Genomic DNA, 24,521 nt, shown 5'->3' with positions numbered 1-24,521 from the left:
TCCTCCATCTCCTTCACACACCCCCCCCGGGCACCTTCCACTCCCACCACTTTGCCTCTATCTTTTCTTTGTCCCAACTTATGAGTGGGGGGAGGGGAGGGGTGGGATGGAAGGAATCACAGCATCCCTTGTATTCTCTGCTACATAAAGAATAAGCACTCTTTATAACACACCTGGTCAGATGTTGTTCAATTTTCTTTTTATTCCATTTGTGGAGTGACCCAATCAGAAACATTAATCAGCATCAAAAATATCTTAAATTTGATCCCCAAGCAAATCTGCAAGCAAAGAAAGCACAGCAGCTCCTCTCCACTGACAGCAGGAAGGCTGAACAGTACTGGTCTTTATAAGGCCTTACTCTGCTTGATTCCCCTAAGCCCCATGATTGTAAAGTTTTCTCTGGTCTTTGTTTCTGTCTGTGAATTATTAATAATTGGTTTCTACAAAGCCGTCAATTGATTGCGAAAGATTTCAGCATGGGATGAATCACGCAGCAGAAATGGGGACTGTTGAATGGGTAAAGCATCGATTCCATAAGCAACCCACTCTTCAGCACCATTAACTATTACTAAGCAGATGGATTTGATCACATTACTAATGAGTGTTGCCCAGTGCTACTGGATTAATTAAGCAAAAATTTGCAGCTAACCCTGTACCCAGATGTCGGACACCTCTTTATCACCACTGTGCATGATATCATGTGACCTTGGGCCATCCATGGCAAGTGGGTGTGAGTAAACAATGATCATGCTTTTGAATAGGACAACTCTTGTACTGTTGCAAAACAACAGTTTGTAACAGCACCAAATAGAAGTTAGCTGAGCAGGACAAACACCAAATAGTGTAATAAATCATGAAGGGAGATTAGGGCAGTACTTTATCTCATATGGTATAAATTATTTGCTTCGTACAATAATTTCCAGCTAACTTTAGCTCTAAGGAAGTCTGAAGAGCATCATTCTGGGGTTGGAACAAGAACTACTAGATTATCACAAGTGTTTCCATCAAATTAATCAAGAGGCAGGATTCTGTAACAACCAGGCCATTTGATATTGCAGAACATTTAATGACGTAGTGGACTTCCCAATATGTATCCATCAACCTGTGCTGGTCAATAGCACATTGCTGTTTGTAGAACTTGGCTGTGCTCAAATAGAATGTTGCATCTTTTACAATAGTGGCAACACTTCAAAAGTATTTCATTGGTTTAAAGTGCTTTGGGAGGTTCTGAGATCATGAAAGGTGCAAATGGAATTTTGGCCTGTATTACTAGGGAGTTGGAGTTTAAAAATAGGGAAGTCTTGTTACAACTGTACAGGGTGTTAGTGAGGCCGCATCTGGAGTACTGTGTACAGTTTTGTCCCCATATTTAAGAAAGGATATACTGGCATTGGAGGCAGTTCAAAAGAGATTCACTAGGCTGATTCCTGGGGTGAAGCGGTTGCCTTATCAAGAACAGCTAAACAGGTTAGGCCTTTATTCATTAGAGTTTAGAAGAATGAGGGGTGATCTTATTGAAACATGCAAGATTCTGAGGGGGCTTAACAGAGTAGATGTTGAGAAGATGTTGCCACCAGTGGGGGGATCTCAAACTAGGGGACATAGCTACAGAATAAGGGGATACTCATTTAAAACTGAGATGCGAAGGAGTTTCTTCTCTCAGATGGTAATGAATATCTGGAACTCTCTACCTCAGAGAGTTGTGGAGGCTAGATCACTGAGAGTAGTTAAAGAGGAGGTAGATAGATTTTAGAAATATCGGGGAGTTGAGGGCCATGAGGAGCTGACACGAAAGAGGAGTTGAGGCCTGAGGCAGATCAGCCATGATCTTATTGATTGGCGGGGCAGGCTTGAGGGGCTAAATGGCCTACTCCTGCTCCTATATCTTATGTTCTTATGTCCTTATTTACATCGGTTTTTCCATGGTATCCGTGGTTCTTCCATTGAAGTTACAGTAGCTGTGCAAGAGGAGAACTTAACCCTTGCCCCATCCCTGCGGATGTTTCCCACAATCCCAAAAACAAAAGGAAAAACATCAGTCAGTTCTAACAAACAGTGGAATTCTCCACCCACAGGAAATACCTTCTGATCAGGAGCCACACCTGAAAATAGAATCAGTCTGACTCCTGAGTTTTCCACATAGCAATAGCTACACTTTAAAAGTGAATCACTGGCTGTGACGCATTTTGAAATAGCCTAAGAACAAGGAAGACATGGGGCCGGATTTTTTGTGTAGGAATGGGAAAGCACGAGTTGGGCCATCTTGCAGCTTTCAAACACAAGGCTGCCTCTGAATCCCATTCCCGCCATATTTTTGGCTCTGAGAAACATGGGCAGGGTGGGGGGGATCGGGTTTTGCGAGCTGTGATGCAATGCAAGAGGAATGTGATGCTGAGGTCGGCTGGCTACAAGGCCTGCTTTGGTTCTCAGGGACAGTAGCCCAGCTCCCAATATCATTTGTATGCCCCCTAAACCTCACCCCTCAGCCTCCTCACTCCTCACCCACTTTCCATTCCCCCTCCATGCTCTCTCATAACATCCATGCACTCTCATACCCCCACGTATCCTCAATAGCCACTCACTCATTATCCTCTATGGGAAGCTCTCAGGATGTCATTGAAATGGACATTTAAAAAATTTCTAATAATCTAATTGAGTTGACATTCAAACATACTTCACACTAAGAAAGAGGTCGCCTTCAAAAAGCCATTCAAAAAATGTAAATTCCCTCAAGTAGTCAAACTGTTGTGAAAACAAACACTTATTCAGTAACCACATCAAAGACTGATAATCTTTTAATAACCACTTAAAATTGTCAATCCAAATGTCAACACATCCCCTGTTGAGATAAGTGGTTGTTTAGCCTTTGAAACTCAGCCGAGCATTCATAATAGGCTTGGCTATCAAAACAAACCATTCCCAATGCAAACAATGGAGTCTACTGAAACTGCAGGAATAGATAGCTGCTTTCTTTTCTGTGATGTCGTGTCAGATGTCCTGTCAATCAAAGCACTCCAGGAGAGGTTGTCTGCTTTTTTTTTCTCTAAATGAGAGTTGCTGTGTTGTCTTTTCAAGTTAAAAGGAATATGGGCAGTTAAATCAATTTTCACCTTAAATCACCTGTACTTTTCTCAATGGGAAATGGATACCATGGGAAAGCAGACATAAATGCTAGGGTTAATTTGTTGCTGTGTCAGACAGTAAGGGGCACCTCCAATATTGGCATGGTTATAGCTTTTAAGATCAAAGTGTTTCAGCATAAATCAACAAAAACCTCTATTTAAATATTTGCAGTGATTATTGTGAAAGATATTTAGTGTCCAAACATTAATTCCCTTGATTTTTGGAAAGTTCCATCATTTACTACATAGATTTCTCTTCCCCTTTTTGCCAATGGGAAAAGTACTCTAATACATCTTAACGTTTGCACAATACTGGTTGATGTAATGATCAACTTACCTTTTTGGGACAGAGCCCTATGATGAATCACTGCTGTGAAAACACATCTGCATTACAATACAGCATTCAATCGTGACATTTGAAGTTGTCAAAATATTAGCACTTACCTGTCAGAATGTTCCCACCTCCTCAGCAGGCTTCCCCTCATGACACAAATTCTCCAATGAGGCAGGGCTTTTTAGGGTTTTCAAAACCCACACCAACACAGGAAAATAGCTCGGGGGAAAAGAAATTCAAATTTACTATGGGGCTTATAATGATGACTCTGACCTCAGAAGGGGTGCATGCAGGGTGTGTCCCAAGGCCTTCCTGACCCATGAAATGGCCACACAAAAATAGTGCAGGGAAGGCACAGCAAATTCAAATTCCCAGCAAAAAACAAACTAAGTTTCGTGCATTCTCAAACTCATTCCCCTATCCTTGAGGACACAAAAATCCAGCCCATTATATAAATAGTTGTGAGTTTGTTTGTTCTTTGCCTAAGAGCAATGAACTTTTAATTGGCCTCACGAAGGCAAAGCAATTATTCCTTATAGTCTTAAAGTGACACCAAGCTGATTCTAACTGCACTGTACAGCAAGATAATTATACAGCAAAATAATGATGAGCAGTTTTTTTTTCCCCACAAAAAAAGTCAAAAAGAACACCCACTGTATTTGTTGCCAGAACTTAGACAAACCCTTCCTAAGTATATATACTTAGTTATTTTATTTTTGTATTTAGTCAGCTGGTATTGAGGGAGAGGGCACTGGAATGAAACCAGTATGAGGGTTGTGGGATGTGTGGCACCCAAACAGCATGGGCGTCAAACCTGCTGCAAGCATTGTTGTTTACCAATGCAGAACTTTGGTGGTGTAAAGCTGGAGATCAAGGCTAGATAGGAGGGCAAGCCTGAACTTTTGCCACTGCATTCAGCTGCAACCAGCTCAGTCTGGTTCTTTGCAGTCGTTACAGCATATGATTACCATGTTTTTGCAGATAGTATAAGGTAGTTTTTGATATTATTTGGGGGATGCTTTTTGCTGGAAGGAATCTTCAAAAACCAAAGACTGTCTGTGAAAAGTCATTATTCTACAAGCTTCAAACTGTCCTCTGTATGCTTACATACATATTTATCATGACTGGCCTGTTTACAAAACTGCAGTAACATGCAATGTGCTACATATGAAAGAATGCTCTATTCAGTGAAGGTGAAGGCAACTCTGTTTATTAGCCCATGAATTTAGTTTATTCTTTAAGGTTCACTGTTTAATATTAACTGTAAAATTTAGCTCAGCATAAGCTTTTGCTCATTTTAATAAAGCTGTCACATGCTATATCATGTTGTTAATATTATACCCATATTAAACTCAGAGGCATACTGCATATTGTGACTTTACAACAGTGACGACACTTTAAAAGTGGCTGTAAAACTCTTTTGGACGACCTGGGGTCATAAAAGGCACTACATAAATACATTTTGTTTTCTACCCTCCCACATGGTGACAATGTCTACTTAACAGTGCACTACAGATTTAATAATCATGGCACATTTTTCATATATTAAAATAAATGCTATCAGTGCTGTTAATATTTGGTGTTTTGCTGATGTTGCCAGCGTACCAAGAGACTTTGCAAAGAACCAAAGCAACAGGAGCTCACCTTCATCTTCAGGCTTTCCCCAGCTCAACAGCTTTGGATAAGGGTTAATCAGTCCCAAGTGTGCTTAAAGTGCGACACTCTGAGTGACACGGTTGTAACATATGCATCCTTGGTCTGTACTATTTAAAAATCAGCCTGGACATGTGTTACTAACAAGGCTGGCATTTAGTTGCCTAGTTGCCCTGAGAAAGTGGTGGGAGCCCCATTCTTGAAGCGTTGGTAGTGGTTTGATACAGTGGAATGGTTTTCCATGCAGTGGTCCAGAAGCAGGACAAATCCAACCTGGCCAATGACCTCCCATCAATCTGCTCTCAATTATCAACAAAATGATGGAAGGTATCTTTGACAGTGTTATCAAGTAATGTTGTAGTTCAGTTCACCAAAATCTCTTATACCAATTGCACGTAGCATAGACCCACATTTTTGTGCAATCAAAATGAGCTAATCTATTTTAACAATATAAATACAGCAGAGCTGGTGTACAGTGTCATTGTCCCAAGGTTCAAACTGCAGAAGCATAAAATGTAAAAGCATTGGTTAAAATGTAGTGACTTCTGTTTTGATAGATTTGATAGAGGTATCCAAAAGCATGAGGGATCTAGACAAAGCAGATAGGGAGAAATTGTTCCCACTTATGAAAGGATTGAGAATGAGAGGGTACAGATTTAAGGTAATTGGCAAAAGAAGCAATGGCGATGTGAGGAAAACCTTTTCACACAGCGAGTGGTTAGGATCTAGAATATACTGCCAGAGAGTGTGTGGAGGCAGGTTCATTTGAGGCATTCAAAAGAGAATTGGATTGCTATCTAAAAAGGAAGAATGTGCAGGGTTATAGGTAGAAGGCAAAGGCACTATGTAAATTGCTCATTCAGAGAGCCAATGCAGATGTGATGGGCCGAATGGCCTCCTTCTGCATTGTAACAATTCTCTGATTCTAAGTGGCAACTAGTCACCAATAACCTGTTGACCTTTTCTCAGTTTGAGTTCCACCAGACCGCCTGGATCCAGACCTCATTAAAGCCTTGATCCAAACATGGACAGAAGAGCAGGATTCCAGAGGCGAAGTGAAAATGACTGCCTTTGACATCAAGGCAGCATTTGACTGAGTGTGGCATTAAGGAGCTCTAATAAAATTGAAGTCAATGGGAATTAGGGGGAAAATTCTCCATTGGTTGGAGTCATACCTAGCACAAAGGAAGATTGTGGTTGTTGGAAGCCAATCATTTCAGTCCCAGGACATCACTGCGGGAGTTCCTCAGCGTAGTGTCTGAGGCACAACCATCTCAGCTGCATCATCAATGGCCTCCAACATAAGGTCAGAAGTGGGGATGTTTGCTGATGACTTAGTGTTCAGTTCCAGTTGTAGCTTCTCAGATAATGAAGCAGCCTGTGCTACAGCAACAGTTGAACAAAATTCAGGTTCCATTACCCACTGAAAGAGCAGTCAACTTCTGAAATAAAACTCTGGGAACTTTGAACTATTGACAAAGAATTGTGAACATATAGCTTACATTATTGGTAATTATTGATGTTGTGTTAGGCTGTCACATGGTTATATTAAATGAAAGACAAATGAAACTGTCATATTGTGCAGAGTAGCCTGACATTCCCATTTGAGATTAGCTGCTTGCTGCTCAGTGGGTCTTCAGCAAACCCTTAATCGAAGCCATCCAGTCATGTTGTTTGATAGGTGCATAATCTTAGCAAAGCCTGAACATTCCCACAACTATCTTTGAGTTTTGGGGATCCTGTTAGCTTTTAATTGTGGATAATTAAATTGTAATTTTACTGAAAAGCTTAATGGTGTATGAGAATGTTTGATGTAGGCTGTGCTAGATCCTCAGTCTCGGTTGGGGTAGGGGAGGAAAATTGCACAAGGTGATGATCAATTGAATCCCAAATGAAATGGCTGGTCAAGCTCGAGGTCCAATCAGCTACACTGAATAATCCATGTGAGGAGCCAAAGTATCTGAAACACTTTCCATGGGGTTGTTAGTGCAACAGTGGGAGGCAGTGCACCAAACAGTATGGTATTGAAGCCCTGAGCAGTTATAAAAAGAATAGTTAGGAAACAGAGGATGGAACTAAAGTTGCCCGACAGATTTTCAGCACTGAAAGTAGGCAAGAATCAAACTACGGTAGGATAATGGCTAAGGGCAGCAAGTGTTTGCATTACAGGGAACAGACAAGATTAAAAGAATTGCTCTAGTTATAGGGATTCTATACAATGAGGGATTGATAGAATTTACTGCAAGCACAACCGAGCATCCCAGATGGTATGTTGCCTCTTATGTGCCATGCTTCAGGACTTGACTGTTGGACAGATAAAATGAGAGGAACTTGACTCATATGGGAGCCAGACATAGGTAGTTGTAGAACAAAGGTCCTAAAATTGATTTCAGAAGCAAGGCAAAAGACTGAAGAAAAGGACAAATAGGTCACAGCATTTACTGTCTGTGGCATATGTTGCACACATAATGGAAAGGAAGATTCAGCAGGTGAATATGTGCAGTAGATGCTGGTTTAAATTTTGGTCCCAATTAATCATTTCTGAGCCAAGCTGAAACTGTACATCTAGAACAGTCTTTACCTAAGCTGGAAAAAAAAGTTGGGTTGGATTTAATCGAGGGGTGGAAGAGATCCTAATGTGAACCGATTATTAAATTGGAGTCAGGCAGCTAGAGTAAGGGAGGTTTGGAATGATATCAGATATATTGACATGAATCCAAGTGTATGAGAAATAAAATGGATGAATTAGACAAGAAGTTAAATAAGGGCCTAATAGCTATTGTAAAAACAACTGAAACCTGCCTTATGAAAACCTGACTGGCAGACAAATCTGCAGAGCTGTGTTTGATTCAGGAAGAATAAAGAAGAAAATGGTGGTACTTATCGAGGAAGGTCCCTAGCAAAAATCTCTTTTTGTTTATCTGGAAGATAGGGGGAAAATAAGTTAGCCATAGAAATATGCTGTAGGAGGGCACAAAATAAAATGGAGGTGTTTTGGGAGGTCATGAAAAGCATGAGAAGATGAGATTTCAGCTCCAATCACAGAGTCTTTCTGACTTAGACAAGACTTATGAGAGCAACCTATATGTTATCATGGACACAATGTATGCTCTCTTACTGCCCATAATCAGTATGTTTTGTATGGGAAGAGGTGTGTCTTTCCTTACCCTTGGAGAGCGCATTCCAATTAAATAATTCAGCTGCAAGCTTTTGTGAGTTTAAAATAAAGAAGGCTATTTATTATCACTCATTTATCCCAAATTAATGCTATGTCATATGCTCGGTCTCATACACGTATGCGCATGCACGCACACACACACACATTGTATTTAGGTAAAGATAGCGCACTTTTACGGATTACAGTTAATTCAGTCTCTGATTTATGATTTCTGTCTCCGAGTGGCAGGCCCGTGGTTTCTTGAATGGAATTGATGATTTAAAGTTGAATTGGGGATCTTGTGAAGTGAAAGGTTCACATCAAGTTGTGAGGTTTCTCATAGTCCAATGTCCAGGAGGTTGGTTCTCAAGTTAACTTTAAAACTGGAAGAGGTTAAGTACTTTGGCTGCTTGATGGCTTGCAGCTAGTTTCAGAGCCTGGTTCTCAGTCTGGCTGATGACTGATGGATCTGCTGGATCTTGGGGTAGTAAGGGTGAAGACCCTGAAATCAGCTGTAATCACATGACCGCTGGTTTAACAGTTATGAGGCCCACTCAGCCTAGTTTGGATGGGGTGGGCCATCGTGATACAATGGGAAGTTGATAGTGATCATTGAGTTTTGATCCAGAATGAAACATGGAGACAGGCAGTCTGGAAACTCCACAATCTTTAGGTGTTGGACCATCCTTAAACAATGGGAAGTGTGAATTCTGCAAATGGCTGTGTGGTACCCGCACCTATGTCCATATTTAATTAGGTATTGGCCAGATACTTGATACTGTTTGACGTGCAAATGCGAAAAGTCACATGAGTTTTGACAGTTTGTTTGTGTCCAATTTTTAAAAAGATATTGACTGAAAGTTCATAATATGACATGCCCGTTCTGGACATGAAAAAATGTTAAAAGTATGTGAGGCAACTTCTTAGAGGAAAATCATTTTCACTTTGCTTTTAACTAGTGAGAGAAAAGTAAGTAATAAATGATAAGGTTAATCAGAAAAACTAATTGGATTCGAGGAGGGTATTCTGGGGGGTAGGGGGAGGAATGAAATGCTGTCAGAAAGGAATAAAATGGGAAAAACAAGCAAATGGAATCAATACGATATATATTTATTATAGCAGAAAGTCTTTTAGCTAGCTCATTGAATAGGCAAAACAACAAACAATCACAACCTAATACTAAACTCTTATTTTACAGATAGCAAATTCATTTTCTTTTGCATAACCTTCTTTGACTATGCGAGTTAACTGGTCTACCTTATCTTTTCCTATGAAGTTTCCAATTTATTTAAAATTTCTGAAAACTCAATTCTTGAAGAGATGCACTACTTAAATTAACGCTTTCTCTAATTTCCATGACTTGTTTGGACTTTTTCTGGAACAACAGGATTCAAAGCAATTTGCTGTCATGGATTTAACTGAGCAAGTCACACTGTCTTGTGTTTATTCAAAGATAGCCTAGTTCTCCCCTCAAGCCTGCAGTGCAAAAACCCAGTTTGAATTGACCTTGTAATATATGTACCAAAACAAACACAGAACAGAGATCTGAACTGCGATTCTTTTTCCTTTTTAAAAACTGCTTATGCTCAGTAACTGGATTCAAAGGGATAACCACTGACTAAAACTGCACAAAATACATGATTTTTTGTCACACAAAGTCAGTTGTTTATCCCAGGAAAAGACCAAGAATCAAAAAATGAGGGTAAAACTGATATAGATTAAAAGGGAAGACAAAAGTTGTACAAAATTGAGATTGCCCAAAAAAAATCAAAGGGAGAACTTTAAAATCAAGTGGAACTACCAGTGCAAGATGAAGAGGGAAAATGAGAAGGATCTATTGCAGAAAAAGTGAATAACAAAGCTTTCTTTCAGCGATTCAGGGGCAAGATGAGGCTACAGAAGGTCACTGGACTATTTTCAAATGGCAGTGGTATCTGAGGACAGGAATGGGGTGGATTTACTAAGCTACTAATTTTTGACCATTTTTATCACCAAAAGGTAAAAAGCTAGCAGAGTTGAGAGAGCGATCAGAAAATCTTGAATATTGAAATTGAAGGTACAATCATTTAGATGACACCTTTCAGTTAAAGGAGGTGATGTGAAAGTTGTACCGCTCCTCAATGGGGCCACTCATACCATACTGCTTTCAGTTTTGGATTCTGTATATTAAGAAAGATGAGACTGTTGTATATTTTATATCTCTGATCTATGCAGAGATGACACTAGTTTCTACGTGTATAACAGGTTTTATTCACAGTGCTTCAAAATGTCTACTCCATGTTTCTAGCTCCAGTTTCCAGCTTTTTCTACAGCTTTGTTTAGTTTTTCTCTGAATCCACACCCAGACTTAACCAATCAAGCACAGCATGAATCAATAGTAAACAGGCTCACATAATCAAACACAGAACAACTGAACCATTGAACACTACAGGGACTTTATTCTCTGGTGAGGAGGAGGGGGAAGGGTTGGAGGGTTCAATAGAGATCACTAACATGTTCATGAGTATGGAAATTTAGGCAACATTTTCTCGTGAGAGGGAGCAGAATTGTTAAATAGATTACTAATAAGGCTTGGAACAGAAAACAATAATTTGTTAAAAATAACATTTCCAATTCTGAATGGATAGGAGAAGGTCAAGTAAAAACAGGACTATGTGTTTTAGAACCATGGTACAATTTGAAAGAGCAGGTTAGATGGATAGATGGTGGTCTGCACAGAGCATCAGTATGTTACTGTATTATACAGTAACTAAAGAACATTTCTTTATTTGTGAGGAATGTTTCTCCATTTTATTCTTTTTGCATACCATTCCCATGACTATGCGCCTTCAGAGGACAACAGGGCAGATAGGTGACATTTTCTTATACCCCCATCAATGTGATGTACAGTAGCAGCATCTCTTTTGTTGCCATAAAGTTTTAGTATAATTAGGACACCTCAGCAGCAGGCTACCCGCTCATTGCCATTTGTTTCCAATGTTACCTTCTCCCCAAGGTACTGAATCTTCACACACGTTACCATCTCTCCCACATCTCATCCAGCTAATAATATTGAATGTTTGAGACCTTCCGGACTGGCACTAGACAGTGTATTAACCAACTAAGCATTTGGGGGGAACATATTTTGTAATTGGTAATGACAAATGTATGTGGTTGTTACATATGAGGCATAATTTTATGATGAAAAAGCATGGAGTGGATGCAAGAAGCTTCCTGTTATGAACTCCCAATGGACAAGGATTCCCGCCAGGGGTGTGCATTCATATAAACAGCCATGTGTTTTGATGTGAGATTGATTACATCTAACATATCCAAAATGGTGAATGAAGTGTCGTACATTGGAAATTGATTCTCCTACCTCTACAATGTCAGCTATGAAATGGAGCATTGTGACTCTATCGGAAATGCTTCGAACATTGTATGTGACAAGATCAGGTTTGATTAGCAAAATAAATGACTCATGTTAAATTCCTTTTCCTGCTATTTTAATAGAGAAAGGTGCTCTTACACTTCAGAATACCTAATGATATCTCTAAGCTCATGCAAAATTCTGCAACCCACACTTTAACTCACGTCAAGTCCTATTCACCTATCACTCCTGTGCTTGCGGTCCTAAATTGCCTCTCAGTTGAGCAACACCTATATTTTAAAATTCTGATCCTTGCTATCAAATCCCTCCATGGCCCCACCCCTCCCTATCTCTGTAACCTCCTCCAGCCCCAGATTCTTCCAAGATATCTGCAATTCTCCAATTCTGGCCCATCGTGCATCCTTGATTTTAATTGCATCATCATTAGTGGTTATGTCTTCAACTGCCTAGTCCCTAAGTTCTGGAATTCTCTCTCTGCCTCGCTCGCTACTTCTCTTTTCACCTTTAAGATGCTCCTTAAAACCTACTTCTTTGACCATGCCTTTGGTCATCTGCCCTAACGTCTCCTTATGTGACTCAGTGTCAAATTTTGTTTGACAGCACTCCTGTGACGTGCCTTAGGATATTTTACAATGATGAAAGCAACATTTAAATACAAGTTGTTATATTATCCAAGAATATGTGCTCAAGTTTCTGGAGTGGAATTTTAACCCACAATTTTCTGATTTGGAGGAGAGACTGCTACCAACTACATCAAGGCATGTATATAAGAGGTGAAGACCTGGCACAATTGATCCCTACCCATCTTCCTCCTGTGATATCCCAGGAACTGGGATTGGGAACAGGAAAATTGGCCCTATCGTGGCTAAATTTGCAGCATATCTGGAGTGCAAAAATTAGTGTGCAATATATATCCAGTGTGAAGAATGTCTGTGTGTGAGTGTGGTAAGGAGGTGTCTTGTGTGTTATTTTGGGTAGATAAAGAAGTTACAAAATAAGCATAAAATACAATAGCAGAAGAATCTGCACCTGTAATGTGTAAGCATTCCAACGCAGTGATCTGTTGCATAGCAGAGGCTAGTGAAATATGAGATGCAAATAGGAGAAGATGCAAAGTCAGACCTGTGGGCATAGGCTGAATGTTCCTTTTCAGGGGCTTACTCTGATTGAAATCCAAACTCCACCATTGACTACAATGGAGCTTCTGCTCAGAATGGTGAAAAATCCTAAAATGCAAGTCTGAAACGGCAGAGCCCCCAGCATTCCAATTGGATTTTTACATAAAAGTTCCTATATGACTATAAACTTTTCCTGTGTACTTCTCAGTTGCATGGTTGAAAACTAAACAGAGCTTCAGAGAGTACAGAAACACTGCCATTGTAGTGCCATTCTTAGTTAGCATTATTTCTTTCACAGTTGGTTATTATTATTTGGTTATTTGGTGCCAGCTTATGGATCAGTGGTAGCACAGTTGCCTCTGAATCAGATGGTTGTGGGTTCAAGTCCCTACTCCAGAGACTAGAGTGCATAATCCAGGGTGACACTCCAGTGCAGTGCTGAGGGAGTGCTGCATTGTCAGCTATGTTGATGTTAAACTGAGGCTCCATCTGTTCTGTCAGGTGGATGTAAAAGATATGCACAGCCAGTTAGCAAGGGCTCCCTGTCACAAAGTCACTTATTTAGGGAATCCACTATTTGAAGAACAGCAGGAGAGTTTTCCCCAGGTCAAACTCACTAAAAATCAGATTGTTTGGTCATCATTACCTTGCTGTGCTTGGAACCTGGCTGTGCACAAGAAATTGGGCATCTATTTCTACATTATAGCAATTATTACAATTCAAATGTCCTTCATTGGCCAAAAAGCACTTTGCAACCTCCTGGGATGCATTTGTCAAAAGGGGGAGAAGAATTAAAGGTTCATTCCCTGACTTACTCCTCCAGGATAAACTCTCATTCAAAAACCCCGGACCTGGGAATATAATTACCAGCTGGACAGTAATCTTTCATACGGATATAAAAGATTCCATGGCTCTATACTGAAGAAGAAGAGGGGAGTTTGCTCTAGTGTCCAAGCCAAGATTTATCCCTCAACCAACATCACTCAAAACAGAATATCTGGTCATTATTACATTCCTGTTTTTGGGATCTTCCTGTTTGCAAATTAACATCAGTGTTCTCATTTTATAGCTATAACTAAAATGACTGTAAAGCACTTTGGGATATCCTTGTAAAAGGCGCTATATAAAGTCTTTTTTGTCCCCTTTGCCTTCCTCTTTTGTCGGTGATGGCTTCATGCTGGGGTACATACTACGGGGTAGTGAGGGCACTAGTTACCCTCGAGTCTTTTGCCCAACCTGCCATTCTTCATTATTCACTCTGACAGAGTGTTAACCAGTAATTTGGCAACAGGGGCATGGCAGCTTAGTCCAGCCTTGCACTCATCTAATGCCCACATGGGCATACTTCCAGCAAGACTCACTGGATAGCAATAAGAAGTAAGAAGCCCTGAATAGTTTTCCCTTTCCGATCCAAAAGTTGTTGAACCTAATTGTAGTACTCCTTAAGTGAAAATTCCAGAACCAGGACTGCCAATAGGGAGAGGATGGCAGTGTTTATGGAGCTGTGCCTACATGATGAGTTCAGTTTTCCAAGTCTCTGCATTGCCAGTGGTAAGTCACACCCATTGACACTGCACGTTGGGAAATTGAAGGCACACTTCCCATTGATTTCAATGGCCTGAAAACTGCAGGTAGCCCTTCCGTCTCCATTCAATTGCACAGTTAGCAAGATTCCCTATCAGAAAGTCACTCATTGAAGCAACAATTCCTAATATGTCCAGTAAAGTTAGGAATCCCATTTTCACACAATTCCCATTACAGCATCGACATAAAATATCAACATTAAACTGTTGACAGTTCATACATGGCAGCCTGTTATTGAAAAAAAAGCAGCAGGAACGAGGATTTGCACCTGGTCCCAGGCCTCAGTTTAGCTGGTAATTAAAGTAGCTCGCAAGCATTGGCCTGCAACAGAGGCAGAATGCTAATCCCTCTGGTACACCTGGCCAAACAATGCTGACTCCCCCACCTCCAGCATTGCGAAATTGCCTGCCTATTGACTCTCTTGTTTGCATAAAACCTATTTTCTATAAGCAAAATAAATTACCTGGGCAGGTTCTAGGGGGTAAAAGACTGGGAATTGGGAAAAATGTGTTGCAATCTGCAGTTTTTTTATACACTGGGAAGATCAACAGAAAAGGGTTTGACGGTCTTAAGAATGAAAAAAAAAGTACTTTCAAGTCAATCCGTTGTAGTTATATTTTGCTGTTTAATGCACAGCAGCAACTTGCATTTATGTAGCGCTTTAACATAGTAAAACATCCCGAGGTGTTTCATAGGAGTGTTAGCAAACAAACTTTGACAGTGAGCTACATAAGGAGATGTTAGGATAGGTGACCAAAAGTTTGGCAATGAAGTAAGTTTTAAAGAGTGTTTTAATGGTGAAAGGTAGGTAGAGAACTTTAGCAAGGGAATTGCGGATCTTAAGGCCTAGGTAGCTGACAGCAATGGACACACTACATTGCCTGGGCTAAATGGCTGTTATCAACTCATATCCCACTTTTGTGCCTTGAACTCTGTGTTGGTTATAACGTGCTTCTCACAATTCATTGGCACAATTGTCTCAGCCTAATGTCTTCAAATGCTTGTCGTCCTATAATGTCTGCATCTGAGTAAACACATAGCAGCTGCCTTTTTAGTTCGATTTCCTTTCCTCAGAGTCTCTGTGCCTCGTCCTGTACCTGAACAGTATAATCTGAGATCTGTCTCTGGCTATATTTAACTCTCCACATATAATGCAGAGGCAGCTGCTTAGAGACTTCCTTCCATGGGGGCATTCTTATCTGAGCTCTGCACTCCTACAGATTGGTATCGCTCTGGAACATTGCTTACTTCATCCTCCAGTACCATGGCAATCCCACTGAAACCCCACATGAGATCCACTTAAGCAGCTCTTTATCTGCAGCTCCTAAAAAGCCACTAAAGAAAGGACTTACGTTTATTTGGTACCTTTCACATCTGTAGGAACATAAAAAAGTGCATCACAGCCATTAAGTTTTTTAAAGTGTGATCACTGTCATAAGGTAGGCAAACACAACAGCCATGTCCCACAAATAGCAGTGGATTAATGACCCAGATAATTGCTTGAGTGGTGTTGGTTGATGGGTTAAGTGCTAGCCAGGACACTGGGAGAATGCTCTTACTCTTCTTTAAAATCTGCCTCTTTCTCTCAACAAATGGAGATTTAGCAGATGTAGATTATTTAGCCAATGGCAATTTGCAGCGGCAGGCTTGACGTTTGACCTTTAAATAGAATTACTCCTGCTCTACCCCTGACCAGAAGCTTGAGCACAGAATCCAGGCTGGCACTCCAATGCAGTACTGAGGGAATCCTGAACTGCTGGAAGTGCTGTCTTTCAGTTGAGATGTAAAATCAAGCCCACATTTGCCCTCTCAGATAGACTCAGATCCCACGGCATTGTTTTGATGAAGGGAAGAGGAGTTCCTCCCTGGCTCCTGGGCACTATGTATCCCTCAACATTGTCACCATTGCTGTTTGTGGGGTCTTGCTGCATGCAAATTGGCTGCTGTATTTCCTACATTACAACAGTGACTGCACTTCAAAAGTACTTTACTTATTTTTAAAGGGCGTGGTGAGGTTGTAAAAGGTGCTGCACAAAAACACAAGTCTTTGTTTCTCTCTTTTTGAAATAAATATGCAAGCACTGAGTGATGTTAATTAATGCCATCTAACATCAAACATGTTCTTTCTGTTTCTGCAACTTTTGCCAAGTTTGTACTCAATGATTGTGTTTCCTTTTTTCAACCAGGTTGTTGACATGGATCAGAAGTTAAACACCATCACAGATATGCTGCAGCATCTGGTTGCCAACCAGCAGGGACAATCACACCCACAGGCTCAGCCTCAGGCAGAGGGAACCATTATACAAGCTATTGCATCAACTCACAGCTCCCTACCCAGCTATGAGCAGCTGACTGTGCATAGGAAAGACCAAGACAACGTGGCATGATCTCTGATCCTCTACTTTTTTAAAATTTAGTAGCATTCAAGAGATTGCAAGAGACCTGTTGGATATTGTAAGATAGGCCTCAAGGTTGCGCACCTAACTGGCACAAACCTCGGGGGGAGCTGACAATTTACTGAAGAAGTGTATGAAACTTGAAAGCAGCCACCATTAGACTGTCAATGTTTTCTCGGCTTAAGTATCCCTTCCGATTCCAGTTTGCGGATCTCACCGGTTTTGCACAGAAAGAGTTCTTCATACCACGGTGCCGAGCCTCGGAAATCTCCTGGTCACATTTCAAACTCTCCTCTGGTCATTCGTTTAGTGAAGACTATGCTTGGATAGCCTGTAAGATAAGAAAAGACCAATAGCACACAATGTTAAGGCAAATTGTAATCCTTTGTAGAATAGACATGAGGTTTAAATTGCAAAAATCAATGTGTTGTATGATCGAGGAAAGAAGCATGAGCACTTGAAACTCAGTGTCAGTGTAATGCATGCACTCTTCTCCCACCTTCTCAGTGGCAGCCTAAAATGTATTTAATTGGGAAAATGTCCCATCTCTTTTCCATGTCCATTCTAATTGCAGGTATACCAAACATAAGGATGACACACGGGCAAAATCAATGTGGGATAAATTGCCCAGGGTACAATGGGTCGGTGTCTGTCAGCTGCTTCTTAAAATCTTTTATCGCAGTTCAGTCCAAGTAGGCTGGTTGGTGTTTTCTTCAGGACTGGCATGTGTGCCTTTTCTCATAAGCTGAAGTCCTCCACACTTGAGTTCACTCAGATTGTTACACTTAGTTTCCCTTCCCCATTTTATTTTTGAATGTCTTCAGGTGAGTGGACTGATATAGCTTCAGCCACACTTCTCCTTTTAGTTGAGACAGTGGAGATGTTCATGGCTGTAGGCACTTCCCCAGTCACTTTGCAACTGACAAGTGTGTCATGAGTATGGGGTAGCCCAGGGCCTGTTTGGTTACCCTCACTCCCCTTTCCAATGATTCTCAGGCTTGGTAGTCCAACATTTTCCTGCAAATAATATTTGGCTTCTGTCCATGAATGAAGTGAAGCTTTGTTGTGTGTTTAAATGATAACTTCTTGCATGATTTAAAGGATTTAGCGTGCTGGATATCCAAATCTGAGATTTGTTACCCTAACCAGCCATTGGGTCCTACAATATCCAAAAGTCCACGAGTTTATTCACCAATAGCCAATCACCAATCTGGTGTGTGACTCTAAGCTATAGAACCTACTATTGCGATGTGACAGCAACCAATCAGACGATTAGTTCACTCAGGCAACATGGGATCTCAAATGGCGGGTCAAATTCAACTTGTGGGGGGGACGTAAAACAGACGGTAATTGAGGCTACCTGTTATAAACCCTGTCCCTTAAATAAAAAGAGAAAATGCTGTAAATGCTCAGCACGTCAGGCATCATCTGTGCAGAGAAACACAGAACTCCAAAGCCTTGTCCCATTCAGTCAGTGGAAGGGAAGATTGAGCAGGATGAATAATGGGCGACCAGTCTCGTGCTGCCCATTTTGTGCCCCCTCACCCACTGCAGTTGAACTTAATCCCCATGGTGTACAGGTGATATGGTATTGAGTCAGACAGTACAGGAAGATCTAGAGTTCCATGCCCAGTCTGCACTAATCTTAACCAGGCAACAGCAGTTAGGGAGTGTGACAGTTTGCTTTAGAACCCCTGAGCTAGGAAGGGGGTGGGGGAAAATCAATCATGATTGTTCGCTAGTGGCCTCTGCTGGGAAACACACATATGTGAAAGCTCAATAAAATCAGGTGCGAACTCCATTGTAATGCACTCCATGGTCAAATTGATTCTTGAGACTGATAGCAGAACTTGCTGCTGGATCCAGGGTATAACTCCAGAGGAATGCAATGGAATTTTCTTTGGGAGCCACCTCTCTGGTGTCTGCTCACCCTGCCATTTCTGTACGGTTGCCAATCCTCCAGGATTGGCCTGGAGTCTCCAAGAATTAAATATCAATCTCCAGGATACTGCTGTGTGCAACCCTGGAGAAAAATCATAGGGATATTAAAAACAAAAACAGAATTACCTGGAAAAACTCAGCAGGTCTGGCAGCATCGGTGGAGAAGAAAAGAGTTGACGTTTCGAGTCCTCATGACCCTTCAGCAGAACTTCAGTTCTGCTGAAGGGTCATGAGGACTCGAAACGTCAACTCTTTTCTTCTCCACCGATGCTGCCAGACCTGCTGAGTTTTTCCAGGTAATTCTGTTTTTGTTTTGGATTTCCAGCATCCGCAGTAGTTTTTTGTTTTTATTATAGGGATATTAAAGTTTTTTTTTTGTCATTTCCTTCTCTTTACCAGATATAAAAATATTGAAAATGAGGGGATAAAAGGCTGTTTGGCTGACAGTCAAGCATCATCCAACTGGGTAATGAGTCTTTTTGCTTTCCAATTGATGTAGGAAGGCAGTACGTCACAAGGATGAATGTGTTGGCCGATTATTGGCGGGAACTTGGGGCCAAGTCATGTGATGAAATTTCCAGGAATACATTTAATCACAGTTGGCAACCTTACACTTCTGGCAGAGGCCAGGCATATAGTAATCTTTTCAAATTAGCAGGTGTAAGATAATTAGATGCAAATTATAGCAACACGTCATCCAATGCATTTTCCATCATCTATGCCTTTATGACTTTGGACCCTAGGGCCACGAGTGTGTTCCTGGCGACCATTGATTCAATGAGTAACTGATGAGGAATTGACGATTTTAAGCCTGAGGCGCTTTTACAAAAATAAAAATTGGGGAGTAACATGCCTTCGTCTGCACCTACAGACTCCAGCCATTAGCAGGTTCCACATAGAGGCAAGAGACTCTGACAAAATTGTGCTAAAGTAACCTGATCCCCACTGCCAACCACTGCCCCTCCCCTCCCCCAACCCAACCACATATCGTGGAAAACCCAGCCTCACTCTCCACACTTGTTCACATTTGAAACTAGAACCCAGCACATTTTAACACATTCAGAAGTGGTGGGTGTTGGTGCGGTACTGGGGGGCGGATGTAGTGGGTGCAGGGAGATTGGGGCAAAGTCCAGTGGACTGATTAGTGTATACTTCTCATTTCTCAGACACTTTTAATCTTTCGTTTTCTCTGGGAGGCACGCACTTTCTTTCTAACCTCATTTCGTGGTGTCCCTTTTCCCTTTCCTGGCGGGACCCTGCACGTAGCCACTTTATTATCTTGTTCATTCTACACCTGCCAGATGCATATGTTTATACTCCTTGGCTTTGTTTACTAATTGATGATCCTAGTTGAAGGGTTTAATTATGGTGTAACCATTGATATGAGGATGTGTGCCATTGACCCATTACCCTCTCTCCCCACTTCACATAATCAAAAATATTCAAACATGCTAGTCGTCCTTGAAGTCAAATACAGGGCAGACTTAAACGGACCCTTTGTGGTGCCAATTCACACTTACTGTCGTTTTAAGGGATGGGAAAGGAGACAGGTCACATGACAATGAAGCCACTGTGACAAACATTAATACTGTTCAAAGGATTGATCGCCAGGAAATTAATGATATTGTAAGACCTTAGGGAAATTCAGTGAAGTCCGTCACATCTCAAACTTATAAGCAATGCCATGATGATTGCCCAAAGCACTATAGCTAATAGTTTTCTGGAGTCACTAGGTGCCTGCCAGGGGTGCAAATACTGTGTAAGAAGATCTGTTTGCAGTTGACTCATAGGAAAACCAACATGTCAATTAACAAAATGTATGAAGAATTCTTTTATGTTTATGTAAAGACATAGATTATATATAGCAGATTTTCTACTGATATTTACAACCTGGGGTTTCTTATAATTTTTATAAATTTTCCTTCTCAAATGAAGTTGATTCAGTAAAAAATATTGTTGTAATAATGTAGAATGGGTTGTTAGATCACTTTCATCTCTCAACTTCTTTTTCTCCTTTCTTTTTCTCTCCTTTATGTCTTCCTACTCATCATCTCCTTTCTCCTTCACATCCCTTCTATCTCTTCCTTTCTGTCACTTTCCTTCTCCCTTCTTCTTCCTTTCTGTCCTGTTCCCTTTCTCATTTCCCTTTTTTTGTCTATTAGTCCTTCTCTATATCGCCCCATTCTTCTTTTCCTTCTATCTGGTTCTTTTCCCCTGCTCTCTGTCCCTCCTCCCTCCTTCTGTTCCTCCTTTTCTCTTCTCCTTCCTGTCCCTTTCCACTGTCCTCTCTCTCGCTCTCTCACACACACACTCGTCACCTCTTTCATTTCCTTTGCAATTCTACTCACATGTCTTTTTCTCTTCCTTGACTCTGTCACTGCCTTTTTGACTTGAAGTGGGGTATGGTTACAGCAATTTGTTAGACGTTTTTCATTTTGCTTTTTGCTTTCTTCATTTCAATCCAGTTCAAATGAACTGCTCAGAAATATTCAAATGCAACGATGAAACAAATCAGCTGGGACTCATGCTGTGATTTATACAGTCAATTTTATAATGATACCTTTTTTAACTCAGATGTTGTGTGTAAGTTTGAAGACAGCAATTTGGTACCATGCCTCAATAAAACCAAAAATCTCAGATATGTGCAGCCTAGTTTTAAAAGGTATTTTTCTGAACACACCAAGAAAAATTACTCAGTTGGATGTGTCACAAGCCATCCACTTATTTAACTGTTCTAACACACACATTCCTTCAATGTTACACCAATTTATCGATTATAGTTAATTATTTTTATATCTCATTTGCAGGATTTGCAAAATATTGTTAATCACAGTCATCTCCTAATTAAAGCTTGCTTTTAAAAAAATAAAGGTCCCATTTAATTGTTTGATTCCAGTTAATCGATCTTGGTCTTAATCTGTTTCTTCCTCCCTGTGCCCATCTCTGCCTTTCTGCCATTGGTGTCAATGTGAAGTAAATTTGGACAGAATATAAACTAGATACCCATGCAGCATTCCCAACAAATGGATTAGGTTGGAATTTCTCCAGAGTGCCACAGTACACATAGCATATCACCCGACACCACAGCAGAGACAGAATTTTACTCTGTCACAGAGCAAGCTGTTACTCAGTGTTACATCAAAAACACTATGGGGCGAATTTTCCCAGGTAAGGAGAGGTGGGTTTGGATGCATGCAGGGAGTTCAATCTCCTAAAAGTGAAGTCGGGTCGAGATACTGACATCATCCAACCCATGCCTAGGTTTCACTGAGGCGGGATTGAAGATAAGCAGGGATCCCTTTTGGATCTGTTTGGTATGTAATTAAGATACTTTAAAAAGCAATTAAAAACTATTTTAACCCTCAATTCAGGATTTCCCAGCCAGTGCAATTGTTTCTGAACCTGTTACCAACTCGCCAGGATCCGTGCACATTGGAAAGAGCTTCTTCAGTAAAACTGACAAACTGGGAAGGCTTTGATCAGTGAAATTGAAGAGCTCTAGCCATGGCCTTTGAGAGGCTATTGTTCAAAGCACTTTTTCTCTCACTGGTTGACAAATGATTTCCAGCTTCTTGGAAGGCACTTCAACTGTTTAACGCTTCAGTCACCTTCAGCTGTCCTCTGTTGCCAGCCTTCGCCACGCCATGGGAACGGCTTATGCAGGTGCACCTTGCATCTCTGCTGAGGGGCAAGAAGAGAAACAACATCACTACCTACAGCAGCAGCACCAGTTGCCTTCTCCTCAGCCACATACCCCTCTACAGGGCAGAGGGGGTGGACACTGAGATCCAGCTGACATGAGGTGAAACCCTTAACACAAGGTCTACAGGCAGAAGATCAGTTCCCTCGACATGTCTGAACGCCAATGCCTCAAGAGGTTCAGGCTCTCATGGCAGCTCACTGCTGATATCTATAGCCTCCTGAAATAAGGTCTCCTTCCAAGCCAACCATGCATGTATTAACGGTTGTCAATAAAGGTGCCTTTCACCAGATGGCCACTCCTGTCCCTCTTCTTCCCAGGGTTTCAGCCTTTTGCAAGTACAGGAATCTCTTGTTTTAAGTACTAGATACATTCCTGAAAATCACTACTTAAAGCAAAACTGCTTATATCAAAGCAGCTTTTCCTATTTAAATATTCAGTCCGGAAGGTCACCCAGTCTGTGTTTGGGGCTGGGAACACCTTCGGTCTGTCCGCAAGCATGACCCAGACCTCCCTGTCGCTTGCCATTTCAACACTCCACCCTGCTCTCATGCCCACATGTCCATCCTTGGCCTGCTGCATTGTTCCAGTGAAGCTCAACACAAACTGGAGGAACAGCACCTCATCTTCCGACTAGGCACTTTACAGCCTTCTGGCCTGAATATTGAGTTCAACAACTTTAGATCATGAACTCTCTCCTCCATCCCCACCCCCTTTCCGATCCCCCTTTTTTCCAATAATTTATATAGATTTTTCTTTTCCCACCTATTTCCATTATTTTTAAATGTATTTCCATCCATTGTTTTATCTCTACCTTTTAGCCTATTTCGATCCCTTCCCCCCACCCCACCTCCACTAGGGCTATCTGTACCTTGCTCGTCCTGCTTTCTACCCTTAATGTCACCTATTAGCACATTTCTTAGCTAATATCACTACCGTCAACACCTATTTGTCCTTTTGTCTATGACACCTTTTGGCAATCTCCACCTATCACTGTCCCTCTATCCAGCTCTACGTGTCCCACCCCCCCCCCACCCCCTTAAACCAGCTTATATATTTCACCTATTTTTCCTTAGTTCTGTTGAAGAGTCATATGGACTCGAAATGTTAACTGTATTCCTCTCCGCAGATGCTGTCAGACCTGCTGAGTTTTCCCAGGTATTTTTATTTTTGTTTTTGTTTTGGACTTCCAGCATCCGCAGTTTTTTGCTTTTATCCTTTCTGTTTATACCTAGCTTCCCCTTTGAATGTAAAGTTTCCATTGTATTCCTAGGCTTTTAACATCACATCTTCTAACAATAACATTTACATCCCATTAATTTTGTTAGTAATATAAACACATTGCTTGGCGTCTCTCAGTTAGGTGCAAGATTTCACCCATTCTTTTGAATGGTTTATTTAAAATGCAAATTGCACTTTACCTTCTCCTCCTTACGTTTATCTAATTAACATCTCAAACCACTGAACATCAAAGTACCCAGACAAGCTGGCTTTAATCCAATTAAGACACACATAGATACAGACACACACACTACTATAATTCCACTCCTATATAAAAATAATTTCCAATAACATTATAGACATTAATCTCTTCATGACACTGATAGGTATGCACCCGGCTGCACTTTAAATACGGCACCTGGCGTGATGAAGCCGTGAGGTGACAGCACGGTAGGTGAATCGGAGGCTCCACGCCATCGAAACAGCATGTTTCCCAGGAATGCATGATTAATGAGGCGGGCTTGGGATGATGCAATGTGAAAAGCCGCCATTGCGGCCAGCAGGTAAAATGTTCTAATTCCCGCTGGCTACCGCACTTAGTGCAAATCTGGGGTGATTCCGCCCTATTACTCAGTGTCACAAATACAATTTCTCAATGTCACAAAATTATTACTCACGGTCACAAGCACTATTGCTCAGTATCACAAACATTAATACTCAGTTTCAAAAATACCATTACTCAGTGTCACAAACACTATAATTCAGTGTCACAAATACTATTAATCAGTGTCATGAGCACAATTACTCAGTGTCACAAACACTGATACTTAGTGTCACACATACTATTACTAAGTGTACAAACGCCATTACTCACTGTCACAAACACCTTTACCTAGTTTCACAATTACTATTAATCATTATCACA

General features: G+C 41.0%; 1 protein-coding gene across 5 annotated transcripts in view; it reads left to right on the top strand.

Moving 5' to 3' along the window:
• The window catches only part of LOC144684740 (potassium voltage-gated channel subfamily KQT member 1), a 767,141-nt gene extending 748,363 nt beyond the window's left edge, over positions 1–18,778 (top strand). For all 5 annotated transcript variants that reach the window (XM_078548916.1, XM_078548914.1, XM_078548911.1 and 2 more), the window contains one exon: positions 16,525–18,778. In XM_078548916.1, the coding sequence (XP_078405042.1) occupies positions 16,525–16,725 (201 nt within the window). In that variant the 3' untranslated portion in view covers positions 16,726–18,778. The remainder of the gene's footprint in view (positions 1–16,524) is intronic.
• The last annotated feature ends 5,743 nt before the right edge of the window (positions 18,779–24,521 follow it).

The sequence above is a fragment of the Cetorhinus maximus genome, chromosome 9 (genome assembly GCF_964194155.1).
Source record: "Cetorhinus maximus chromosome 9, sCetMax3.hap1.1, whole genome shotgun sequence".
Taxonomy (NCBI): Eukaryota; Metazoa; Chordata; class Chondrichthyes; order Lamniformes; family Cetorhinidae; genus Cetorhinus; species Cetorhinus maximus.
The sequence above is the reverse complement of the archived record's forward strand: the minus strand, read 5'-3'. Positions and strand labels throughout refer to the sequence as shown.